General features: G+C 48.7%; 2 protein-coding genes and 1 long non-coding RNA gene across 4 annotated transcripts; 2 read left to right on the top strand and 1 right to left on the bottom strand.

Moving 5' to 3' along the window:
- Positions 1-520: 520 nt before the first annotated feature.
- On the top strand, positions 521-16,559 carry LOC144730615 (high affinity cGMP-specific 3',5'-cyclic phosphodiesterase 9A-like; the record flags this gene model as incomplete). The annotated part of the gene is made up of 14 exons (XM_078611263.1): positions 521-611; positions 5,369-5,523; positions 6,319-6,362; positions 7,019-7,121; positions 7,840-7,982; positions 8,665-8,724; positions 9,716-9,893; positions 10,582-10,704; positions 11,494-11,586; positions 11,800-11,867; positions 13,037-13,139; positions 14,138-14,242; positions 14,643-14,789; positions 16,410-16,559. Coding segments are annotated over exons 1-14 (1,563 nt in total), but the record flags the coding sequence as incomplete, so codon positions are not given.
- A 10-nt stretch (positions 16,560-16,569) lies between these two features.
- Positions 16,570-18,153, top strand: LOC144730653 (uncharacterized). Its single transcript, XR_013587830.1, has 2 exons — positions 16,570-16,628; positions 17,494-18,153. It is a non-coding gene; the product is annotated as an uncharacterized LOC144730653 (long non-coding RNA).
- TAF10 (TATA-box binding protein associated factor 10) lies at positions 17,921-21,656 on the bottom strand. 2 transcript variants are annotated; one of them, XM_078611309.1, is made up of 5 exons: positions 21,427-21,656; positions 20,285-20,421; positions 19,594-19,658; positions 18,816-18,930; positions 17,921-18,737 (listed from the first exon to the last, which is right to left on the bottom strand). In XM_078611309.1, the coding sequence occupies exons 1-5, from the start codon at positions 21,470-21,472 to the stop codon at positions 18,648-18,650; spliced, it is 453 nt and encodes a 150-aa protein (XP_078467435.1). In that variant the 5' UTR covers positions 21,473-21,656; the 3' UTR covers positions 17,921-18,647. The 2 variants fall into 2 exon arrangements, with proteins under 2 accessions (XP_078467435.1, XP_078467434.1); XM_078611308.1 differs by having other exon boundaries at positions 17,921-18,930; positions 21,427-21,640.
- Between the last annotated feature and the right edge of the window lie 24 nt (positions 21,657-21,680).

Raw genomic sequence — 21,680 nt, 5'->3', positions numbered from 1 at the left:
ACCTATCACTACCCAAAACCCTCCTTAACCAGTCCCACCGGACCTGCTGTCACCACAACTACACCACGACTTTCAATAGCCCCACTTGATGTAAACCACTATCACCTTACGTTCACTTGTATAATTGATCTAAAGCGCCTTGGGTTAAGGTGCGATATGAATCCGTGTAAGACGAGATAATTGGCAAGTGTGCAGGAGCCAGATGGATTGTTGCACCACCGGGCTGTGGTACGTGGCGACGGCTTGGGAGGACATCTTCATCCAGCAGTGGAGAGATCACCGCTGCTACTGCTGCTGATTAAGAAGATGCAAAAAGCCCCGTGGCTCCTCCCCCGTGGAGGGGAGACCACGCCTCCTCCCCGTGGAGCCACGCCCCCCGCGTGCGCGTGGCTCTCATTCGAGTCTCAGAATTGGGAGAGCCCAGAGAAGAGGAGGACGCGGTGGGCAGTGAAGAGGAGGAGGAGTGGGGAGCACGTCAAGGAGCCGGGAGGTCGAGGGAGGAGGAGCGAGGCTCGGAGGGATGGAGGAAGACGCGGTGATTCACCTCCGCGTGGGTGGGCGACCAGAGAGGGTGATGTTCAACAGGGGCAGCTCTGCCCATGACGTGAAGGGTGAGTGGAGATGACATCGCGCTACACTCACCACTCGCACCTTCTCCATCTACAATGCTCGCCGCACTAACACACTCGCCACAAATCCCTCGCCACAATCGCCACTCCAACAACAATCAATGGTTTGGTACTCATACTCACCACTAGCCATTCATCATCTCTCTACAATCCTCACCACTCAGCACTCACCACTCACCATCACCACTCATACGCCACGCAGCAGTAGTAGTACTAACAAGTCCCTGACACGCCAGTCTCTTGGTGCCAGTGCCACCGCTGGGCTGGTGAAGGCGCCCGGCTGGGACACTGAGTTCAATAAAAACATAAAAACGAAAGACTTTTATTTTACCCGGCAAGGCCCACTGAGAAACGAGCTGGCCATCACGAATGGCAGCTCGGCGAAGCGGCCTGTCACGTGGACAGCAGCAGCAGTCAAATCATCTCAACGCGTGAATGTTGATTCTAAATGTGGACGGAGAAAACTCCACGCGACCACGGGGAGAGAGAGACGCGCATACTCCAAATATACAGCAGCAGCAGGCGTCAGGGTCGGGATCGAGTCCACGACCTCCTGTATACCAGGCGAGGTAGTCAACATCTCCTAGCCACCGCAAAGCCAGCGCGAACTCAATGTCCAAGTCGTGACGCACACGTCGACAGCGCCGTCCCTAGGCGGGGTGCGGGGGTCCTGGGCAAACCCCACTGTGTGCCCCCCCCCACCCGATGACTTCAAACTAAACTGGAAGTATTACATCTGACACCGTGACGTCGAAGCACGGGGCCCCCCAAAGCGCGGGGCCCAGGTCGCTCGCCTCGGGACGGCTCTGCACATTGATCAGTAGCTGCGGTTGCACGAACATCAGTGGCGAACAATGTCTGGACCGGTCCTGAGCTATCCCCAACGTGCTGAGAACCACCGCCGTCTCGTATTCACCACACGGTGCATTGCGGCTCTTTAAAATATTGAGGGTTTCAATATTTTACCGAATTCGCAAAAGATGGCTCTTCTTGTTATTTTGGTTGCTGACCCGCTGCCCCTAAACGATCCCAAATCTTAACGATATCCAGCATTTCCCTTGAGCATCTAAAAAAAAATCTGAATATTTCCATCCGAAACACATCGCTCGTGCGGTATTCGCGTGCATGTGTCCTCAGTAGTGTGTCGAAGGTGGTGCCACAGAGAACGCGTGCGGGGGATTAGCGGACAATTTTAGACAATTATGGGATTTGCTACCCTCGCTGAGTTAACGAATCCGTTTTCTCTTCGAGCGTAGACGCGGTCTGTCATTGAATTTAATGAGTCCGCGTCTCGCGACGTGTTAATGATTGTGTGTTTAGCAGCGGAGCGAACAAAAACAATGTTTTGACCAACGGGTCTTCAAGGTCAGTGTTTCCCCATATTGGAAAACGTGGACTGGTTTCATGTTCTTGGCTGATTTATGAGTGTGCCAACATGCACGACGTTTATTACTAATATTCTTATTATTACTTATTATTACTAATATTCTTATTATTACTTATTATTACTAATATTCTTATTACTACTTATTATTACTAATATTCTTATTATTGCTTATTATTACTAATATTCTTATTATTACTTATTATTACTAATATTCTTATTATTACTTATTATTACTAATATTCTTATTATTGCTTATTATTACTAATATTCTCATTACTACTTATTATTACTAATATTCTTATTATTACTTATTATTACTAATATTCTTATTATTGCTTATTATTACTAATATTCTTATTACTACTTATTATTACTAATATTCTCATTACTACTTATTATTACTAATATTCTCATTACTACTTATTATTACTAATATTCTTATTATTACTTATTATTACTAATATTCTTATTATTACTTATTATTACTAATATTCTTATTACTACTTATTATTACTAATATTCTTATTATTGCTTATTATTACTAATATTCTTATTATTACTTATTATTACTAATATTCTTATTATTACTTATTATTACTAATATTCTTATTATTGCTTATTATTACTAATATTCTTATTATTACTTATTATTACTAATATTCTTATTATTACTTATTATTACTAATATTCTTATTATTGCTTATTATTACTAATATTCTTATTACTACTTATTATTACTAATATTCTCATTACTACTTATTATTACTAATATTCTCATTACTACTTATTATTACTAATATTCTTATTATTACTTATTATTACTAATATTCTTATTACTACTTATTATTACTAATATTCTCATTACTACTTATTATTACTAATATTCTCATTACTACTTATTATTACTAATATTCTTATTATTACTTATTATTACTAATATTCTTATTATTGCTTATTATTACTAATATTCTTATTACTACTTATTATTACTAATATTCTCATTACTACTTATTATTACTAATATTCTCATTACTACTTATTATTACTAATATTCTTATTATTACTTATTATTACTAATATTCTTATTATTGCTTATTATTACTAATATTCTTATTACTACTTATTATTACTAATATTCTCATTACTACTTATTATTACTAATATTCTCATTACTACTTATTATTACTAATATTCTTATTATTACTTATTATTACTAATATTCTCATTACTACTTATTATTACTAATATTCTTATTATTACTTATTATTACTAATATTCTTATTATTACTTATTATTACTAATATTCTTATTATTACTTATTATTACTAATATTCTTATTATTACTTATTATTACTGATATTCTTATTATTGCTTATTATTACTAATATTCTTATTATTACTTATTATTACTAATATTCTTATTATTACTTATTATTACTAATATTCTCATTACTACTTATTATTACTAATATTCTTATTATTACTTATTATTACTAATATTCTTATTATTACTTATTATTACTAATATTCTTATTATTACTTATTATTACTAATATTCTTATTATTACTTATTATTACTGATATTCTTATTATTGCTTATTATTACTAATATTCTTATTATTACTTATTATTACTAATATTCTTATTACTACTTATTATTACTAATATTCTTATTATTACTTATTATTACTAATATTCTTATTACTACTTATTATTACTAATATTCTTATTATTGCTTATTATTACTAATATTCTTATTATTACTTATTATTACTAATATTCTTATTATTACTTATTATTACTAATATTCTTATTACTACTTATTATTACTAATATTCTTATTACTACTTATTATTACTAATATTCTTATTATTGCTTATTATTACTAATATTCTTATTACTACTTATTATTACTAATATTCTTATTATTGCTTATTATTACTAATATTCTTATTACTACTTATTATTACTAATATTCTTATTATTGCTTATTATTACTAATATTCTTATTATTACTTATTATTACTAATATTCTTATTACTACTTATTATTACTAATATTCTTATTATTGCTTATTATTACTAATATTCTTATTACTACTTATTATTACTAATATTCTTATTATTACTTATTATTACTGATATTCTTATTATTGCTTATTATTACTAATATTCTTATTATTGCTTATTATTACTAATATTCTTATTACTACTTATTATTACTAATATTCTTATTATTACTTATTATTACTAATATTCTTATTATTACTTATTATTACTGATATTCTTATTATTACTTATTATTACTAATATTCTTATTATTACTTATTATTACTAATATTCTTATTATTGCTTATTATTACTAATATTCTTATTATTACTTATTATTACTGATATTCTTATTATTACTTATTATTACTAATATTCTTATTACTACTTATTATTACTGATATTCTTATTATTGCGAGCAAGTGCCATGGTGTGACCAGGAGATGGCAGGACAGCAGTGAATTCCTGCATCTATCCGTGCATAGTGTCGAGTGTCGCCCTCTTGTATGCGTGGTGGGTTTTCTCCGGTTTCCTCGCACACGCGAAGCCGAACACTCATCGATGGAACCTGACCAAACGTCCCAAGGAAGCGGGATCCGTCTGCCAAAAGGTCATCGCGCCCAATTAGACGAACCTCCCAGCATCGAGTGTGGCAGCTGATTCGTGAACGTCTGTGCCGTCGGTGCGCACCAAGCCCCGTGCGTGCGCGTGCGTGCGCGTGCCCGTGTGTGTCACACACCACAAAGACAAAGATCCCCCTTATAGCCTTAACAGACTGTTGGGGCAAGTGCTGTTAGCGAGTAGCACCTGTGAAGGCCGGCACGGCACACGAGGTGGTGGGTGGCCAGCACCACGCCCGACCGCATTTGTCTCCCCAGTGGCGATGTTTACACACCGCACCAGGTACTCATTTTATGCTGAGTCGACCTAGGGGAGGCCCATGACCAGTTCAGATAATCGTGTGTGGTCGTGAGCGGGAACTCGGGTTGCCGGGTTTGTAGTTCAGCGCACTCACCGCTACAGCGCCGCTCCCCACTCACACAGCACACGCGCACACACCTACACACGTCTACACGTGCGTAGATACAGACAAAGATTCCCATATAGCCTTTGCTAGGTGCATAAACATGCACGTGTACACACACACAAGTATGATACTGATGCTAATTGATGACGATCTTGATGATAATAATCACGAAGAACCCAATGACGACGACGATGATGATGATCGTGATGATGGTCGTGATGATGAACCCGATCGCGTGGATCTTGATCATGACGACGACGACGACGATCTCGCGCAGAGCTGTTCCGTGCGGCCGCGGAGGCGAAGCCGGGAGACATCGTGAAGCTGTACAACGCCAGCGGACACCTCGTCAACGTCTCCCCGGCGCTGGCAGCCAACAGCAGCGAGCAGCCGTACTCCCTCATAGTGGTGGCCTCGCAGTGTGAGACCCTCGCTCACCGCCCAGCACTCACCAGCCGCTCACTCACCACCCGCACACTCACCACCCGCACGCTCACCACCCACACGCTCACCACCCACACACTCACCACCCAGCACTCACCACCCGCACGCTCACCACCCACACGCTCACCACCCGCACACTCACCACCCAGCACTCACCACCCGCACGCTCACCACCCGCACACTCACCACCCAGCACTCACCACCCGCACGCTCACCACCCACACACTCACCACCCGCACGCTCACCACCCACACGCTCATCACCCAGCACTCACCACCCGCACGCTCACCACCCACACACTCACCACCCGCACGCTCACCACCCACACACTCACCACCCGCACGCTCACCAGCCGCTCGCTCACCACCCGCACGCTCCTCACCCACACGCTCACCACCCAGCACTCACCACCCGCACGCTCACCACCCGCACGCTCACCACCCGCACGCTCACCACCCGCACGCTCACCAGCCGCACGCTTGCCACCCGCACGCTCACCACCCGCACACTCACCACCCGCACACTCACCACCCGCACGCTCACCAGCCGCACGCTCACCACCCACACACTCACCACCCACACGCTCACCGCTCGCACGCTCACCAGCCGCACGCTCACCAGCCGCACGCTCACCACCCACACACTCACCACCCACACGCTCACCGCTCGCACGCTCACCACCCACACACTCACCACCTGCACGCTCACCACCTGCACGCTCACCAGCACGGAGCACTTGCCCCGTTCGTCTGTCTTGTGGGCCCGCGTGATGCAGGTCCCAAGCTGATCCCCTCGCTGGGATTTGACCTCCTGGACTTGGAGAAGAGGTGAGAGGGTGTGTCCATGCTGAGGAGGAGGAGGGGCGACGGGGGAGGAGGGAGGGAGAAGGAGGAGGAGGGAGGAGGGGGGATAAGGAGGGAGGAGAAGGAGGGAAGAGGAGGAGGAGGGAGGAGGGGGGAGGGGGGGGGGCAGGAGGAGGGGGGGGAGGGGGAAGTACCATCAGTTCGTGCTGAGGGTTGATTCGTGACGTTGGTGAAACACCTCAGAGAAGCAGAGCAGCGACAATCTGGGGGTCCTATACCTGTCAACCCATACGGTTTCCCCGTGTGGGTTGTCAGGTAATGGTGTCTCACTGTCGGTCTCCCTCTCCACCTTTGTCTTGTTATGTCAGATTGTCACCGTAGCTGTCTCAATGGGTTTATGTCCATCCGTCTGTCTATTTAATCTCAATGTCTTTCGCTTGTTTCAATATCACAATGCTTGTTTATTGTCTATCTGTGTGTCCGTCTCAGTGGATATCCCATCGATGGTTGCCCGTTGCCTCAGTGTTTGTCTCATTTCCTGTCTATCTCATGATCTGTTTGTCCCAACTGTCTATCTCGATGTCCGTTACCTCATCGTCTCCTGTGCTTTGTCTCACTCTGTACGTTGTCTCGCTGCCTGCCTGCCCGTGCGTGCGTCCGCCCGCGTGTCCCGCGAGCAGAGTGGAAAGCCTGGAGAGGACGGCTGTGGCCGGCATTGGGGACCGGCCTCCGGGCCTCCTCGACCTCCAGCGCGAGGTCGCGACCTTTCGCAAGAAGCTCGAGGTGAGTCCAGCCGCTCACCTCCACACGGCAGGAGCCGCGGATGCCTCGGCTGTCAACTCGCGCTGCCTTCATCCTCATTCTCCTCCCTCTCTCTCTCTCAGCCGTTTTTACATCCCACTGCTGGACAAAGGCCTCCCCCAATGTCTCCCACTCCGCACGCCTGTTGGACTTCCCCCGCACCGCGCGTAGCCAACCGTGGTAACCACCTCCACCCACTTGCATTCCCCCGAACAATCTCACCTCCTCCCACCGTCCCATTTACTGCCTTCACCTCTTCCTGCTTCCCTCCACCGGCCTCGTCAATCCCCTTGTCGCTGCCGCCCCTCTGCCACGGGCCGGGCGCTCGAGTCCGTGCTGCACGTGGCCTCGCACGCAGGGGTTGGTGGATCGCACACAGAGCGCTCGGGAAACTTCCTCCATACCCGTGGGTGACGATGTTGCGTTTCCTGGCCTCGCCAGGGTACGATGGCAGTACAGCAAGCGGGTTAATTTCCATCTCTATGGACATTGAGTGTTACCCCCCCCCCCCACACACCCTCCATCGCCAGACATCCCAATATAGGCCCACAGAGCTTGGGCAATTGTTAGCGCCGATCGTGGCTCTGAATCATTTTCTGTCTCCGAGAGTGAACGGACGTCCCAGCGAGACGACCTGCCCAACTGCGTCTGCACCGCTCACGTCTGCACTGCTCAAATGTCGTCGCCGTCGTCCCCGCAGACGGTGGAGCACCTGAGCTGGCTGGGCCTCTTCAAGGACCTGAACCAGGAGGCGGCAAATCTCTCCCCCTTCTACCACCGGCGCCTGCTCAGGAAGACCAGCGCCGAGTGCTCCCGCGTCGAGGAGCGCTTCCTGCAAGTGTGGTGCGTCGCCTCGCCCCCTCGCCCCCATGCCCCCTCACCCCCTCGTCCCCTCACCCCCTCGCCCCCACGTCCCCACACCCCCACGTCCCTGCGTCCCCGCGTCCCGCCGGCTTGCTCCGTGAGACCGCTCAGGCCTCACGGAGGGCACCGCCGTGGCGAGATGTTAACCACCTCGCCTTGTATACAGGAGGTCGTGGGATTGATCCCGACCCTGACGCCTGCTGCTGTATATTTGGAGTTTGGATATTCTCCCCGTGTTCTGCCCGTGTTGAGTTTCCCCTACGTTCTCTGGTTTCCTCCCATAAAGCGAAAGAACCCAAAACATGCAACTGGTATGGGCCCAACATCCCAATCCTGACAACTGACCTGCACATCGCCACTCAATTGGGATCACACGGCAGCAACGACAACCTGGCAGGCCCTCTCCTCTCTTCCCCGACATCTCGGCCCGGCCATTCCTTCTCCCCCTCCTGCTCCCCCTCCCGTGCGTGCCCGGCCCTCCTCCTGCTTTCTTCCGCCTTGGCGACTTCCATCACGGCATCCCTTCCCTGTCCCAATCGTGTCCCTTGGCTCGACTCCTCTTCGCCGCGGTGTGACGGCCGCGGATACGGAGGTGCACGGCAGCCGAACCGAGAACGCGACGCGCGCGCTCGATCCGTCGTCGCCCGTGCGTGTGTTGCAGCGACGTCGAGTTGACGGAGGAGGTCAGACGCTGCCTCAAGACGCCAACTTTTGACAACTGGTACGTCGTCGCCATCATCCTCGTCGTCGTCACGGCGATCGTCGTCGCGGTGATCATCACCATCACTGTCATCGCTAGAGTCACAGTCGTCATCACCATTGTCATCGTTAGGGTCGTCCTCATCACGGTCATCATCTTTAAAAAATAGATATGCTCACAAAAGAAAACCTCCATTGTAATTGCATTGCATAGACTCGCGCAGAGACCCATAGACTTACACAGAGACCCATAGACTCACACAGAGACCCACAGACTCACACAGATACCCAGAGACTCAGAGGGAGACACACACACTCAGAGACCCATAGACTTACACAGAGACCCATGGACTCACACAGATACCCACAGACTCAGAGGGAGACACACACACTCAGAGACCCATAGACTTACACAGAGACCCACAGACGCAGAGGGAGACACACACACTCTCTCTATAAAGTCACGGTGTCCACTCGCTCTGCACAGAGTGGTGACGCGCGGTCGCCTCGCAGTACAACACCCACGCTGTCATTCGACTCCTTCCCGTGCGCAACAGCAAGAAGGGTACCATGGTGGTGAGATGTTAACTACCTCGCCTAGTATGCAGGAGGTCGTGGGTTCGATTTCGACCCTGATGCCTGTAGTATATTTGGACTTTGCACGTTCTCCCCGTGGTCACGTGGTTTTCTCTCCGGGTCCACATTTAGAATCAACGTGCGTTTAAAGTATTTGGCTGATAGATATTTCCACGTGATCAGCCACTTCGTTGAGCTGTCCTTTGTGATAGCCAGGTCGCTCCTGAAAAAGAGCTACACAGCTCAGTGGGCCTTAGCTGGCAAAATATATATTTTTATAGTTTTAGTTTTTATCTTGTGTGCGGGTAAGGGGTTAAGCGTGAACATCGAGCCTCGTGAGACACGGCCTAACCGGCCCGTCACCCCTCGTCGCCTGTTGCCGTTGGGCGCGTCACCCACCGCGTGCCCGCCACGTGCCCGCCACGTGCCCCGTGCAGGCAGTGGGAGGATGCCGAGATGCTGCTGCTGCTGCTGCAGATGTTCCTCGACCTGGAGCTGGTGTCCGCGTTCGGCGTGGAGCGGCGCGTGCTGCGCCGCCTGCTGCTGCGCATCTACGCGCGCTACAACCACATCCCCTTCCACAACTTCCAGCACTGCTTCTGCGTCTCGCAGATGGTGAGGCGGGAGCCCACGCACGGCCACGGGAGAGGCCCTCTGAACTTGCTTGAAGCACAAGTAGCCACGTGTGCTAGGGGCCCCGCACTTTCAAGGGCCCCGCGCTAAATGCTATCAAGCTATCAATTCTGGTTCAGTGATTCTGCACTTGCTCTATTACTAGAGTACTATACTGCCTTCAACTTTTATGAACGACTGGGTGTTTAAAGTGTGCGATTTGTCGGATTATCTGGCTGTATAGCAAATGAAAAAAATACAATAACTTTACTATGCAAGTAAAAAATTTGTGTTTTAATATTTACGTGTTTTTTATTATTTAGGGCCCCTTTATAACATATGCTACAGGCCCCGCACTAGCTTAATTTGGCACTGCCCCCCCCCCCCCCCCTCCTTATCCCAATCTCTTCCCAAGTCGATTTTTTTTTACTTACTTTTCTATTTGTAATTTGTTGAGCCGGCAATGCCGATACCTGGGTTCGAATCCGGGTTTCAGCCGCCGTGATAAAAATCTTAGTATATTGAGTCGTACGTCTTTGATCATTATTATTGAGGGGTTTGTCTGATACTCAATAGATACAACTAGGTAACTATTCAGGCGCCAATTTAAAAACAGTCATCAGGAAACAAACAACGATCGTGGTGATGGCGACGGTGGCCGACTACCACGACGACGACGATGACTTCACAGATGTACGGACTTATCTGCATCACGGATCTGCGGAGCAAGATGGAGCACATCGACCTGCTGGCCATGCTCACGTCCTCCGTGTGCCACGACCTCGACCACCCGGGATACAACAACGCCTACCAGGTGCTCGCACGCCGCCACGCCCTCGGGGGTCGCGGTGGGCGGCTTGGCAGCGCTTCCTTGTCGCACAGAGCCCCGTGGCGTCTTCCCTCTGCGTGGGACTGGCACGGTTCAAGCTGCTCTGCAGTGGTGATGGTAGTGGTGATGATGATGATGACGGTGATAATTATGATGGTGATATTGTATGTATGTTAAACTTCTTTCACACTGTACGTAGCCAACTGTGCTAATCGGAGGTGCGGTTATGATGTTGAATGTAATGACAATGACCATAACTGTTGGGGATGATGGCATTAGTCACTGTTTACCTTTAGGTAAGAGGGTAAGTGAGTGGGTGAGTGAGAGAGTGAGTGTGAGAATGACAGAGTAAGTGGGTGGGTGGGTGAGTGAGTGAAAGAGTGGGAGAGTAAGAGAGTGAGTGGGTGAGTGAGAGAATCAGTGAGAGAGTGAGTGGGTCAGTGAGTGAGAAAGTGAGTGGTTGAGTGTGAGTGGGTGAGTGAGAGGGTGAGCACATTAGTAAGTGGGTGAGTAAGAGAGTAAGTGGGTGAGTGAAAGAGTGAGTGCGTGAGAGAGTGAGTGGGTCAGTAAGTGAGAGAGTGAGTGGGTGAGTGAGAAGGCGAGTGGGTGAGTGTGAGTGCGTGAGTGAGTGCGTGAGTGAGTGGATCAGTAGGTGAGAGAGTGAGTGGGTGAGTGAGAAGACGAGCGAGTGAGTGTGAGTGCGTGAGTGAGTGGATCAGTAGGTGAGAGAGCGAGTGGGTGAGTGAGTGTTTTCCATCGCGTTATTGTTTCCAGATCAACGCTCGCACCGAGCTCGCCCTGCGCTACAACGACATCTCCCCGCTGGAGAACCACCACTGCGCCGTGGCCTTCGAACTACTGGAGGAGGTGACGCTCCATCCATTATCAATCCATCCACTAGCCTCGCGACAGCAGAGGCCGTGCGAGTCGACCACCCACGGGCCCAACACGAGAATGTTTCACGGATACAATCAAGAGCGCTGTACTTGTTAAGCCAGGGCTGTGGAATCGTATTTTTGTTTATGAGGGGCAATCGAGCCGTGACTGCCGTGCGATGACCGTAGCTCGCTGTTCCTGCAGCATGAAAGCAACATCTTCCGAAACTTGACCAAGGAGCAGTACAAGAGAGTCCGTGAGGGCATGATCAAGTGAGTATTCATTCCACACATTCAGGGGACCGCGTAATACGTCTGCGTATTTTTTTCCCTCCATAATACAGGTTTTTTTGGGTTAGATCATGTGAATATCAATGTGTCGTTAAACCCGCCACCACTCGAGACAGCCAACTAGTAAGGTTTGTCACGTAAACAGAACGTGCCAATTCGTTACGAGTACAGCACACCGGTGTGTTGGAGAGCCAACCCACAATATTTATCATTCGAGTACGACGTTTCGCCAGTAAATACAACCAGCCTAATAAGATGACAGTCAGAATATTTTAGTCTTAAATATTCGGGATGTGGGCGTCGCTGGTAATCTAGAATTCATTGTCCACCCCGAGTCGCACTGAGAGGGTGGTGCTGGTGCTGGTGCTGGGCCTTTCCCTGGAGCTCCAGCAGCCATTATAGTGGTGGTGGTGGTAGTGGCGGTGGTGGTGGTGGCGGTGATGGTGGTAGCGGTGATGGTGGTGGTGGTGATGGTGGTAGCAGTGATGGTGGTGGTGGCGGTGCCACCACCGTGCCACCTCCCAGCGAGTTCCAGGATTCTGACCCAGTGATGGTGAACGAGCGGCGGTGAACGTTAAAGTCCGCATGGGGTGTGCGACTTGCAGTGCATCTTGGGGGTGGTGGTGGCATTTGCACGTCCCCACCGTGCAGCGGCCGGTGCCCTTGTTGTTCTCGTGGACGGAGGTCGCGGTGTTTGGGGGGTGCTTCCAGAGCAGCGGAGGAGAGTTGATGCGCCGCATCCCATTGATCATCCTTCACGAGTGGACTGTCCTGTGCACCGTTCAGTGAGGTGCCGATTAAGAAGGGCCACTCCGTTCTGGATGACGTCAAGCTCCTTCAGTGTGTTTTTTTTTTAAATGATGAGAGTGGATCGAAGAAATTGGCCAAGCGTTCCTCGTCAGCTGTCCACGCGCTCGACCCCAGCGTCTCTCAATATTGACGTTGGTGAATGGGCTTCTTGTAAGTCAGCGTCGGTGGCGTCACGGCGAGCCGTTCCTCAGCTCCGCGGGGACCGTCAACTCGGGTAGCGAAGTCGTCAAGCCTGCACCGCCCAGGTCACGAACCACTGCGTACCGGGTCTGGGTCTCCCTCCCTCCCTCTCTCTGGATCTCCTCTGTCGCCCCGTTACCGCTGCCTCCTGCCGCCCGCAGGTGCATCTTGGCGACAGACATGGGGCGACACAACGACATTCTCGCCTCCTTCAATGCCATCTTGCCCACCTTTGACTTCCGCAACAGGGAGCACACGGACGTGGTGAGCGCTGCGTCGCATGCCCCGGGGTGACGCCGCGAGCCCTCCGCAGCGACGAGAAGAAAAAACGACGCTGGCGCCGGTGTTGTGCTCACACCGCAATGCCCTCAACGCTCTTGCGCTGGTCAGGGCAGCAAGACCCGTGCAAGCATTGGTATATGTTTAGCTCCCGAAAGATGACTGACGCATCGTAAGATGTATGTATCTTGATCTTCTTTCGCATTGTGCGTAGCCAACCTTACTAATCGGAGGTGAGTTCGAAGGACAACAAACGACAAAAAGCAGTTCTTCAGAAATGAGTTTTAAATCTAGATGATTTTAAAGTGCGTAGCTCCAGTGGCTTCCTAATATCGGAAGTAAGAGCGTTCCAGGCGGCCACAGAAGTGCATCTGAATGTGTACGATGCAGTGACCGTCTTTGTTCGATGGTTAGCCAAAAGCCGTTACTGCGAGGATGAGCGGAGTTTGCGTGATAATTTATGCTCCTTGACGAGATCAGCGAGGCAACGATGTTAAATGTGCTCTGTAAGGTCACGCAAGAGCACTTTTATTGGACCCAGGGCTGCATCCTGGGCAAGTAAAGAATGAACGGGCGAAACGATTGTAAAGTCAAATTCATGTTTTGTCCATTAATTTGGCTTTCCACATCACTATTGTCCAGCAGCATCAGTACCGTACGGCCTTTAACAGACTGTTGGGGTACGAGCAGTTAGCGAGCACCTACGAAGGCCGGCCTGGCACGTGAGGAGGCGGGTGGCGCACACACACATTCAACAACAACCGCCATTTGTCACTAAGTGGCGGTGATGTCACCACGGCGCCTGTGCCAGGCTGTGTGCACTTTAAGGGCTCGTGAAGTGTTGAAGGCCTGCTGGCAGGTCATGGGACAGACCCAGGTGCCACGGGTTGACTGTGATGACTGACAGATGCACCACACATTCAGGCACACACACACACACGTGCCTGGGTGCGTGCTAACCGACACGAGCCGTCTGTCCGCAGCTCATGATGATCATGATCAAGGTGAGCGACATCTCCAACGAGGCGAGGCCTATGCAGGTGGCAGAGCCTTGGCTCGACTGCCTGCTGCAGGAATTCTTCTCTCAGGTGAGGCCCGCGGCTCGTCACCGGCCGACATGGTCGTCGGCGGTCGCGGCACGCGCGGAGTCTCGCCTCGCTCGGGGTCACCGTGAGATCCCGGCTGTGAATCCAGGCAGCCGTCGCCTGTGATTAAAGCCGGGTTCACGAGGGCGGCGAGGCGACGTTGTCGGCCATCGGTTGGGAAAGTGCCGGCCGCGAGCGTGGGATCGTTCCGGTGTGTTGCGCAAGGCGGAACGTGGCTGCTGCGTTTAATGAGGACTCTCCCAGTGCAGCACAGAGCACAGAGCAGTCGGGGACTCGACCAACAAGTGCACACCTAACCAGCACCGCTCACTGCTGCTGTTGTCACTGAAACACTTCTGTTTCTCGCGCTGCTGCTGCCGCTGCCCCTGCACGTGTGCCTCAGAGCGACGTGGAGAAGCTGGAGGGGCTGCCCGTGTCGCCCTTCATGGATCGCGACAAGGTGTCGCGCTCCTCCTCGCAAGTCAACTTCATCCGCCACGTGCTGCTGCCGCTCTTCGTGGCGCTCGCCACTCTCTTCCCGGCCCTGCAGGTCGGTGGGCGGCACCTCATCAACGCAGCGGACCATGGGCTCACAATGGCCTTGGTGGCTCTACTGAGATCCTGGGTTACAACCCGGGGTCTCTTTCTCACTTGGGTTCACAATGGTCATATCCGAGCCACTGAGCCAGAGAAGTTGGGTTCAAGCCCTGGGCCTGGTTATCTCTCTCATGTTGGAGACACTGAGCTAGCGATGCTGGGAGCTTAGTTCAAGCCCTGGGTCCTAGCAATCGCTCTCTTTCTGAGATTCACAATGCCATGTTGGAGACACCGAGGCGGTACCACTGCGAGCCCTGGGTTCAAGCCTCGAGCCTGGGTGTCTCTCTCTCACACTGGATGCATAATGGCCGTCAAAGGCACTGAATTGCCAGGTTGAAAACCAGGAACCGGTATATATAATTTAACAGGATCGTGTTTACGAAAGCCCAGGTGTGCTGATAATGAGGTGCATTATATTTTTGCTTGCCATTAATTGCTGAGACTCATTAATGGAGCGCATCTTTCACGGGCTAGGCTAATTCACTGGACTCCAGCAGCAAATTTGCTTGGTGCATTGTGTCCATGTTTGTTTTGATGTGAGCAATATAAGAGGCTCATTCATAATTCATGATGAAAAAAAAAATCCCAATCATTTGTCACTTTTGTTAAATGGCTATTAAAAAAGTCTAAAGAACTCATTTCGTAAACATGAAATCAAACCGCAGGCTAACATTAAAGACAACCTTTGCATGAAAATAACCAGGAGCAGTGGCACCGGTAAACATGGCCCAGTGAACACGGCTGGCAAACACGGCCCAGTAGACGCGGCCGGTAAACACGGCCGGCGAACACGGCTGGTGAACACGGCCCATCATTGAGGACTATTGCCGCTCGGCTCCCGGGCTTGCGAGCACGGGGGTGGCCACCGAAACCATCCACACACACGGACACTCGATGGATTGTCACGATTTGGGCCGGTGTGGAGTAGACCAAATACCCCGTAAAAGGGGCTTTCTTGAGCCGCATCATACGCAGAGCTACTTGAACACAAACATAGCAGCCGGTACACAGCAGATGACAACACATTCTGACAAATAAAAATAGGTGATGGAATAAACTGCGTCCATTTAGTTTCTTCCCCTTTAGTTATTGTTTAACAATACAGTTTGACTGTACACTTTGTTGTCACCAGGACATTTCATAGTGACCCCATTCCCTGCCATATTTAATACATTATTGTTACATTAAATTATGTTTAACATTTCCATTTTTTTTTTAAACGGCTCCCCGCAAGGGGGCAGTCAGAGAGCCACATGGCGGCACCGGAGCCGCAGGTTGCCGACGCCCGTTCTAGCAGGAGCCCTCGCGCTAGCGGTGGCGTCGAGCCAGCAAGGGCACGGCTGCCCCTCTATCTCTGTCCCTGCGCTCGCCGCTTTAAAGCAGAGGTTGTCGATCATCGCCCCCGGGTGCGTAAACTTGGCAGGACCCTCCTGAAAAAGGGACACGTGGTTCCGCAAGGCTTTTCTGGCTAAACAAGCAGAGTAGTGATAATAAAACAAGCCGTGTTCCACTGTGGTGGTGGTGGTGGTGCCACCGTCGCCGCGTTCCCACGACCGTGTGTGAGCGCGTGCAGGAGCAGCTGGTGGAGCCGGTGAGCAAGGCGCTGGAGTATTACTCCACAATGGAGCAAGCGCTCCAGCAGCACGGAGGCACCGGCCGGCAGAGCGTGGCCGCGGGGCACCAAGCAAGCGCCGGAGAAGCGCCGGAGAACCGCGGGGGAAGCGAGGGGGAATCACGGGGGAAGCGAGGGGGAATCACGGGACCACCACCTCCAGCCGCGCTGAGTGACTCGGTGATTGACACACCTCTGATATAATTGTTCCGTTGATCTATCGGCGTACCCGCACATCCAGGAATCTCCCACTCGTGAGCAGTTGCCGACCTCATATGTTGTGCCTAAGACTCCTCGTGTATATAGTTGTACTTGTGTTCATCATTACCGTCATAATATGGAGCGATGAATTGGTTCACGTGCAGATGCTAAGCACGTTATATTGTGATCGTGAGAGGTGGAGACGCTCGTTGGGGGCTTCATCCAGCAGCAGATGGAACATGGCTGGAGTTACGATTGCTCCTTTACTAAGCTCCACCGAGCAGCGTGGTGAAGAATGGTCAACCATCTGCATGCTGTCGCGTAGGATCATTGGTTACCCATAATTCTCCAAGTGCTATGTAGGGTGCTCTTAGCATAGTGCACTATGAACCCAGCAAGCACCGGAGCTAAATTCCCAGCCATGGCTATAATTAGCTACCAAACGGTCATAAAGTTTGTAATTATTACTTGACAAATTTTCAGTTTTGATTCAATAATAATTTATCTTCAATTTGGTACCTCGTGCAATTTTCCAATACAATGTCTCGTATGTATTATTTTGCTCCATTAGTCTCCATATAACATCTGCATATAATTTACATGCATAATTATCGATTCCGTGCACGCATCAGATATGTCAGTGAATCGATGAATCTTTACATCCATACAATTGTGCAAAAGCATTTCCAAACGCCATGTTTCATGAAAATTCTAAACAAATAAAAGTGATTAAGGCCACGTGCTGGGACAGATTCCCTCCAGACGAAGCTGTTGCAAGACACGAATCAATGTCTTGTGACACGGATTATACCATCGTAACATTTTGCTTCAACTTCCGTTTTAGTTTAACCAGGCCGAACGGCGACAGGCAGCGCTGGTGCAAGCCGGAGGGTTGGCAATGCCGGATCAGTCCGAACCACTCGGATCCCTGCTGCTCCCAACTTGCACCAGCAGCACTCCTCCATAGCCTGCAGTGCACACCCCCTGCTCGGATCGTAACCTCATCGGGCAGGCGTCGCTCACACCCCGGTATCGTGCGTGCAAACGTTGTCTGTGGAGATGTGTGGATGTGCGATACAGATACGAATGGCGTTGTATTTGGGTTGTAAAAATGTGTTCCAAGGGTTTAAATGTCCAGTTCAAAAAAGTTAATATTGTCAAGTCTACAGAAGTTTCAGACCATCTACAATATTTTTTTATTATGTTTTATTTTTATTATTTTATTACTTCCCTTCTACGTGACTTTACCGAAAGAACCAAGAAGACATCTACAATATCCCTATTCAGTTTAATAGACATGCACACACACATCCACAAATAATTGCATTTTCAACTATTTCTTTTTCACATTTTCAAAACATAAAACATGAGGGTTTAAAAAATTCATATCGATCTTGATTTGAACTTGATTTGAGCAATTCATATCGATGTAGCATTTTAATGTTTACAACACGTGGGTCTTCGTTTACATCTCCAAGCCAACGCAATAAAACTCCGACAATTACCTTCGGCGGAGCCATCTCTCCTTCCTTTGTATGTTTCGTTTAACGTTCTGAGCGAGTAGCAATGTTCACCTACGTCAAGCACCAGTTCACCGACCACTCTCAGACACAACACCGCCCCACAAAACTTGCGCGCCATCAACAACTCACATGGTTCCCACAACACTGGCCAAAGTGGTGCACTTACCACCGATCCCACACCGAATCCCTGCCGCCGGTGAGCCTCCGTCAATGAAGACTTGTTAAGAGCACAGCGAGTGGTACATTGACTCAATGACCTGACATCTGCAGGCCAAAATTCAGAAATTTGCAGGCCAGTTCAACGAGCCAACCCAATAGCAACTCGCAGCTCAATAAATCAGACAACACAGCTCTGCCAGGCGACTGACAGTGAGTTAGCGACACCCAGCGAAGATTCCTGCTCAAACGATTCAGCATAGAACAGAAGTACACACACAAGGTGTTGATCGCAAGGTGTGGGCCAGGACTTGTGTCTCTAAGTGAAGTAGCAAGGCTTCTTCACGTTGATGTTGTAGTCGCCGAGTGCCGGGATGAGATCATCCATGGTCAGCGTGCACTTCTTCTCCTGTAGCACAAACGGACGCGTTAGTGAGGCGAGGGGAGGGGACATGCGAGGCATGCAGGGGTTTGTGAGAGGACGCACCTTGCTCTTGCTGCGCGAGGTGGTGGAGGTGGTGCCCTTCATGCGACAGTGCTGCAGCGCATCGTTGGCGATGTCCGAAATGAACTTCTGCGCGGCAAGAGAGATGAGACGGATTCTGGAAAAGGCAGGAAGGACGGAGGCGGTTAGAGAGATCCATATAAGTCGACACATCGAAGTAAAAATATACACGAATCAGACACGTCAAACTGTCCACTATGAAATCGCACTACCGACGCGTTTCCACAAAGATAAACATAATGGTAAAACAAGTGGAGTATGCTAACTGCAACACAGTGCTAAATAGTACTGATGAGGATACCTGTCTCGTTTGTATTATCTCGTTCACTCGAGGTTCACTCGAGGTAAAACTAATGAGGAACTCTACAAACGAAGTACCAAAGAGTTACTGAATCTAATCACGACTAATTTGTAACAATTCATTGACTCACTAAATGTGCATGCCATCTTAGCACGTACACGACCTCTGCTGGTTGTTTGTGGAGTTGCAGGTTTGTGTCATTGCTTATACTTTTAATATTGGTGTTAATCGATGCTTGAACTCCATAATAATCATCGACAGCCCTTTCTCAACCCACTGCTGGATGAAGGCCTCCCTGTGCATTGTCAGTCATGATGGTTGTTTGACCACACTTCACCAGTACAAAGCGTTTTCATTAGTTTGTGATTCTCGTGCGTCAGGACATCGCTCTCAAAACCACCAAAGTGCTGGGTGACAATGCCAAAAGCGGATATGGAGCGGTGTGTCACCCATACGTACATCCGGGGATCCGTAGTCTCAAATCCAGCACGATTAAGGTAATATCCCGTGACTGCATCTGGAACCTGAAAATGGAAAAGGAATTGCCAATGAAACCTTCAGTCACCGTGAAGCAAAAGTACTGTGGTACACAATCATCACCAGCCATATTAATCCACTGCTGGATGAAGGCCTCCCCAAGGTTTACACGCTTCTTTAATGTCCTACGACACAAATTTATTAAACTCACACCTATTTACGTAAAAACATTTAAGAGGCTCACATTCTACAGTTTAGTAGAAATATTGGCGGATTTTAGTTGGACAAACTGGGAAAAAGTTGAGAAATTTATATTTTTTTAATGGACATGTGAACAGTTTTCAGCAGCCGCCACCGAATATCACGTAGGTAAAAAAATAATAAATATTATAGAAATAATAGAAATAAAATAAATCACGACGTGTCGGAGGCAACACAAGTCTCCGTCATCAGGTGGGACCGTCACAGCTAAATTTACTGTATCAAGCTTCAAATCTAGAATCACTCAGAGCCTTGAATAGACAAGACATCTCGGCTGAGGTCACGCGAACCGCAGGTTGACTTTTTTCGGTCTTGACACCGAACGCCCGTATGGGTATAACTACTCAAGCCAATTCGTGGGTCAAGCGGCCTCGTCAGACCGGCACTGTGGGTGCTGCTGCTGCTGGGGCACCGTGGGCGTGTAGTCCTCCAGGTTCTGCAGGAGGTCGTTGAGCGCTGGGAAGTCCACGTGAGATCGGTCCCCGTTGACGTGGGCCGAGGAGCCGCCTCCGTGCAGCCCATCGATGATCATCGCCTTGGACTCGGACTCTGAACAATAACCGTTGAATATCGCCATCAACCAATACCATCGCCATGTATCAAAGTCAGTCGATATCCTTGATAACCAGGACAGGAAATCAAGTTTTTCATTACAGTGTAATGCTAAGGTTGCATCCAATAAGAAAATACACGCATCAAACCTGGGCACAATTACGGAATTCGTAACAATGCTACTGTAATTGGATCAGACCTAGGATAAATTATTTAAAAACACAACAAATTATATAAACTTTCTAAAAATATAAGCGGATTAGAGGGTTTTAGGAGACCTGAATTTACCAATTTTCAAGACGAAAAATTATCTAATCTGTCACACAAGATGTTTGAGGTAGCTATCAAACACGCAAGCTGCTATATAAATACGTATTGTTATATGCAAGTGTTATTTATATACACACAAGCGGTGAGCTGCATTATTTTATCTGTCAGCTGCTGTTAAAACGTAGCTATTGCAGAAGCTGTTAAACTGGTCAACTGTTAGCTGCTGTATTTAAGCCATGTCAAGCTGCTGTACATGTCCACAGTGCTATATATATAAAATGATCTGCCACACACAGACAATCCGTGTCTGTGTTTATATATAAAATGATCTGCCACACACAATCCGTGTCTGTGTTTATATATAATGATCTGCCACACACACACAATGTGTGTCTGTGTTTATATATATATAATGATCTGCCACACACACAATTCCGTGTCTGTGTTTATATATAATGATCTGCCACACAATCCGTGTCTGTGTTTATATAATGATCTGCCACACACACAATCCGTGTCTGTGTTTATGTATATATATAATGATCTGCCACACACACACAATCCGTGTCTGTGTTTATGTATATATATAATGATCTGCCACACACAATCCGTGTCTGTGTTTATGTATATAAACGTAACACGTCTCGGCACCGCCACCAACATTATTCAATGGGCGCCTCCGAGGGCCTAGTGGCCAGGCTTGAGCCAGGCGAGGCGGCCCGCAGTCGTTACCCGCATTGGAGCTGCACGGGCTGGCGTCGGAGCGCGCAGGATTCATCGGGGCACGCACCACCGACGGTTCGAGACTGAACCAACAGCAGGGGGCGACGACGACGACAACAGGATCACAGCACCAGACCCAGACAGCAACAACAACAACAACAGCAGCAGCAGCGGTAGCGGCAGCAGCTCCTGTGGTGCTCTGGGGGTCGCAGAGTGCTTCCAGAAGACGTGGGCGCGTTTTAATAGGCCCCAGAAGGCGTCTT

This window comes from Lampetra planeri, chromosome 36 (assembly GCF_965212315.1).
Source record: "Lampetra planeri chromosome 36, kcLamPlan1.2.h2, whole genome shotgun sequence".
Lineage (NCBI taxonomy): Eukaryota > Metazoa > Chordata > Hyperoartia > Petromyzontiformes > Petromyzontidae > Lampetra > Lampetra planeri.
Note: the sequence above shows the minus strand (reverse complement) of the source record. Positions and strands in the feature narration are given on the sequence as shown.

Bases quoted from the DNA above. Each gene is read 5' to 3' on its own strand.
- TAF10 (XM_078611308.1), bottom strand. From the start codon at position 21,472: ATGAATCCTGCGCGCTCCGACGCCAGCCCGTGCAGCTCCAATGCGG. The intron at 20,422-21,426 runs GTAACGACTGCG...GTTATTGTTCAG, and splicing joins CCCGTGCAGCTCCAATGCGG to AGTCCGAGTCCAAGGCGATG. The intron at 19,659-20,284 runs GTGCCCCAGCAG...TTCCATTTTCAG, and splicing joins TGGAGGACTACACGCCCACG to GTTCCAGATGCAGTCACGGG.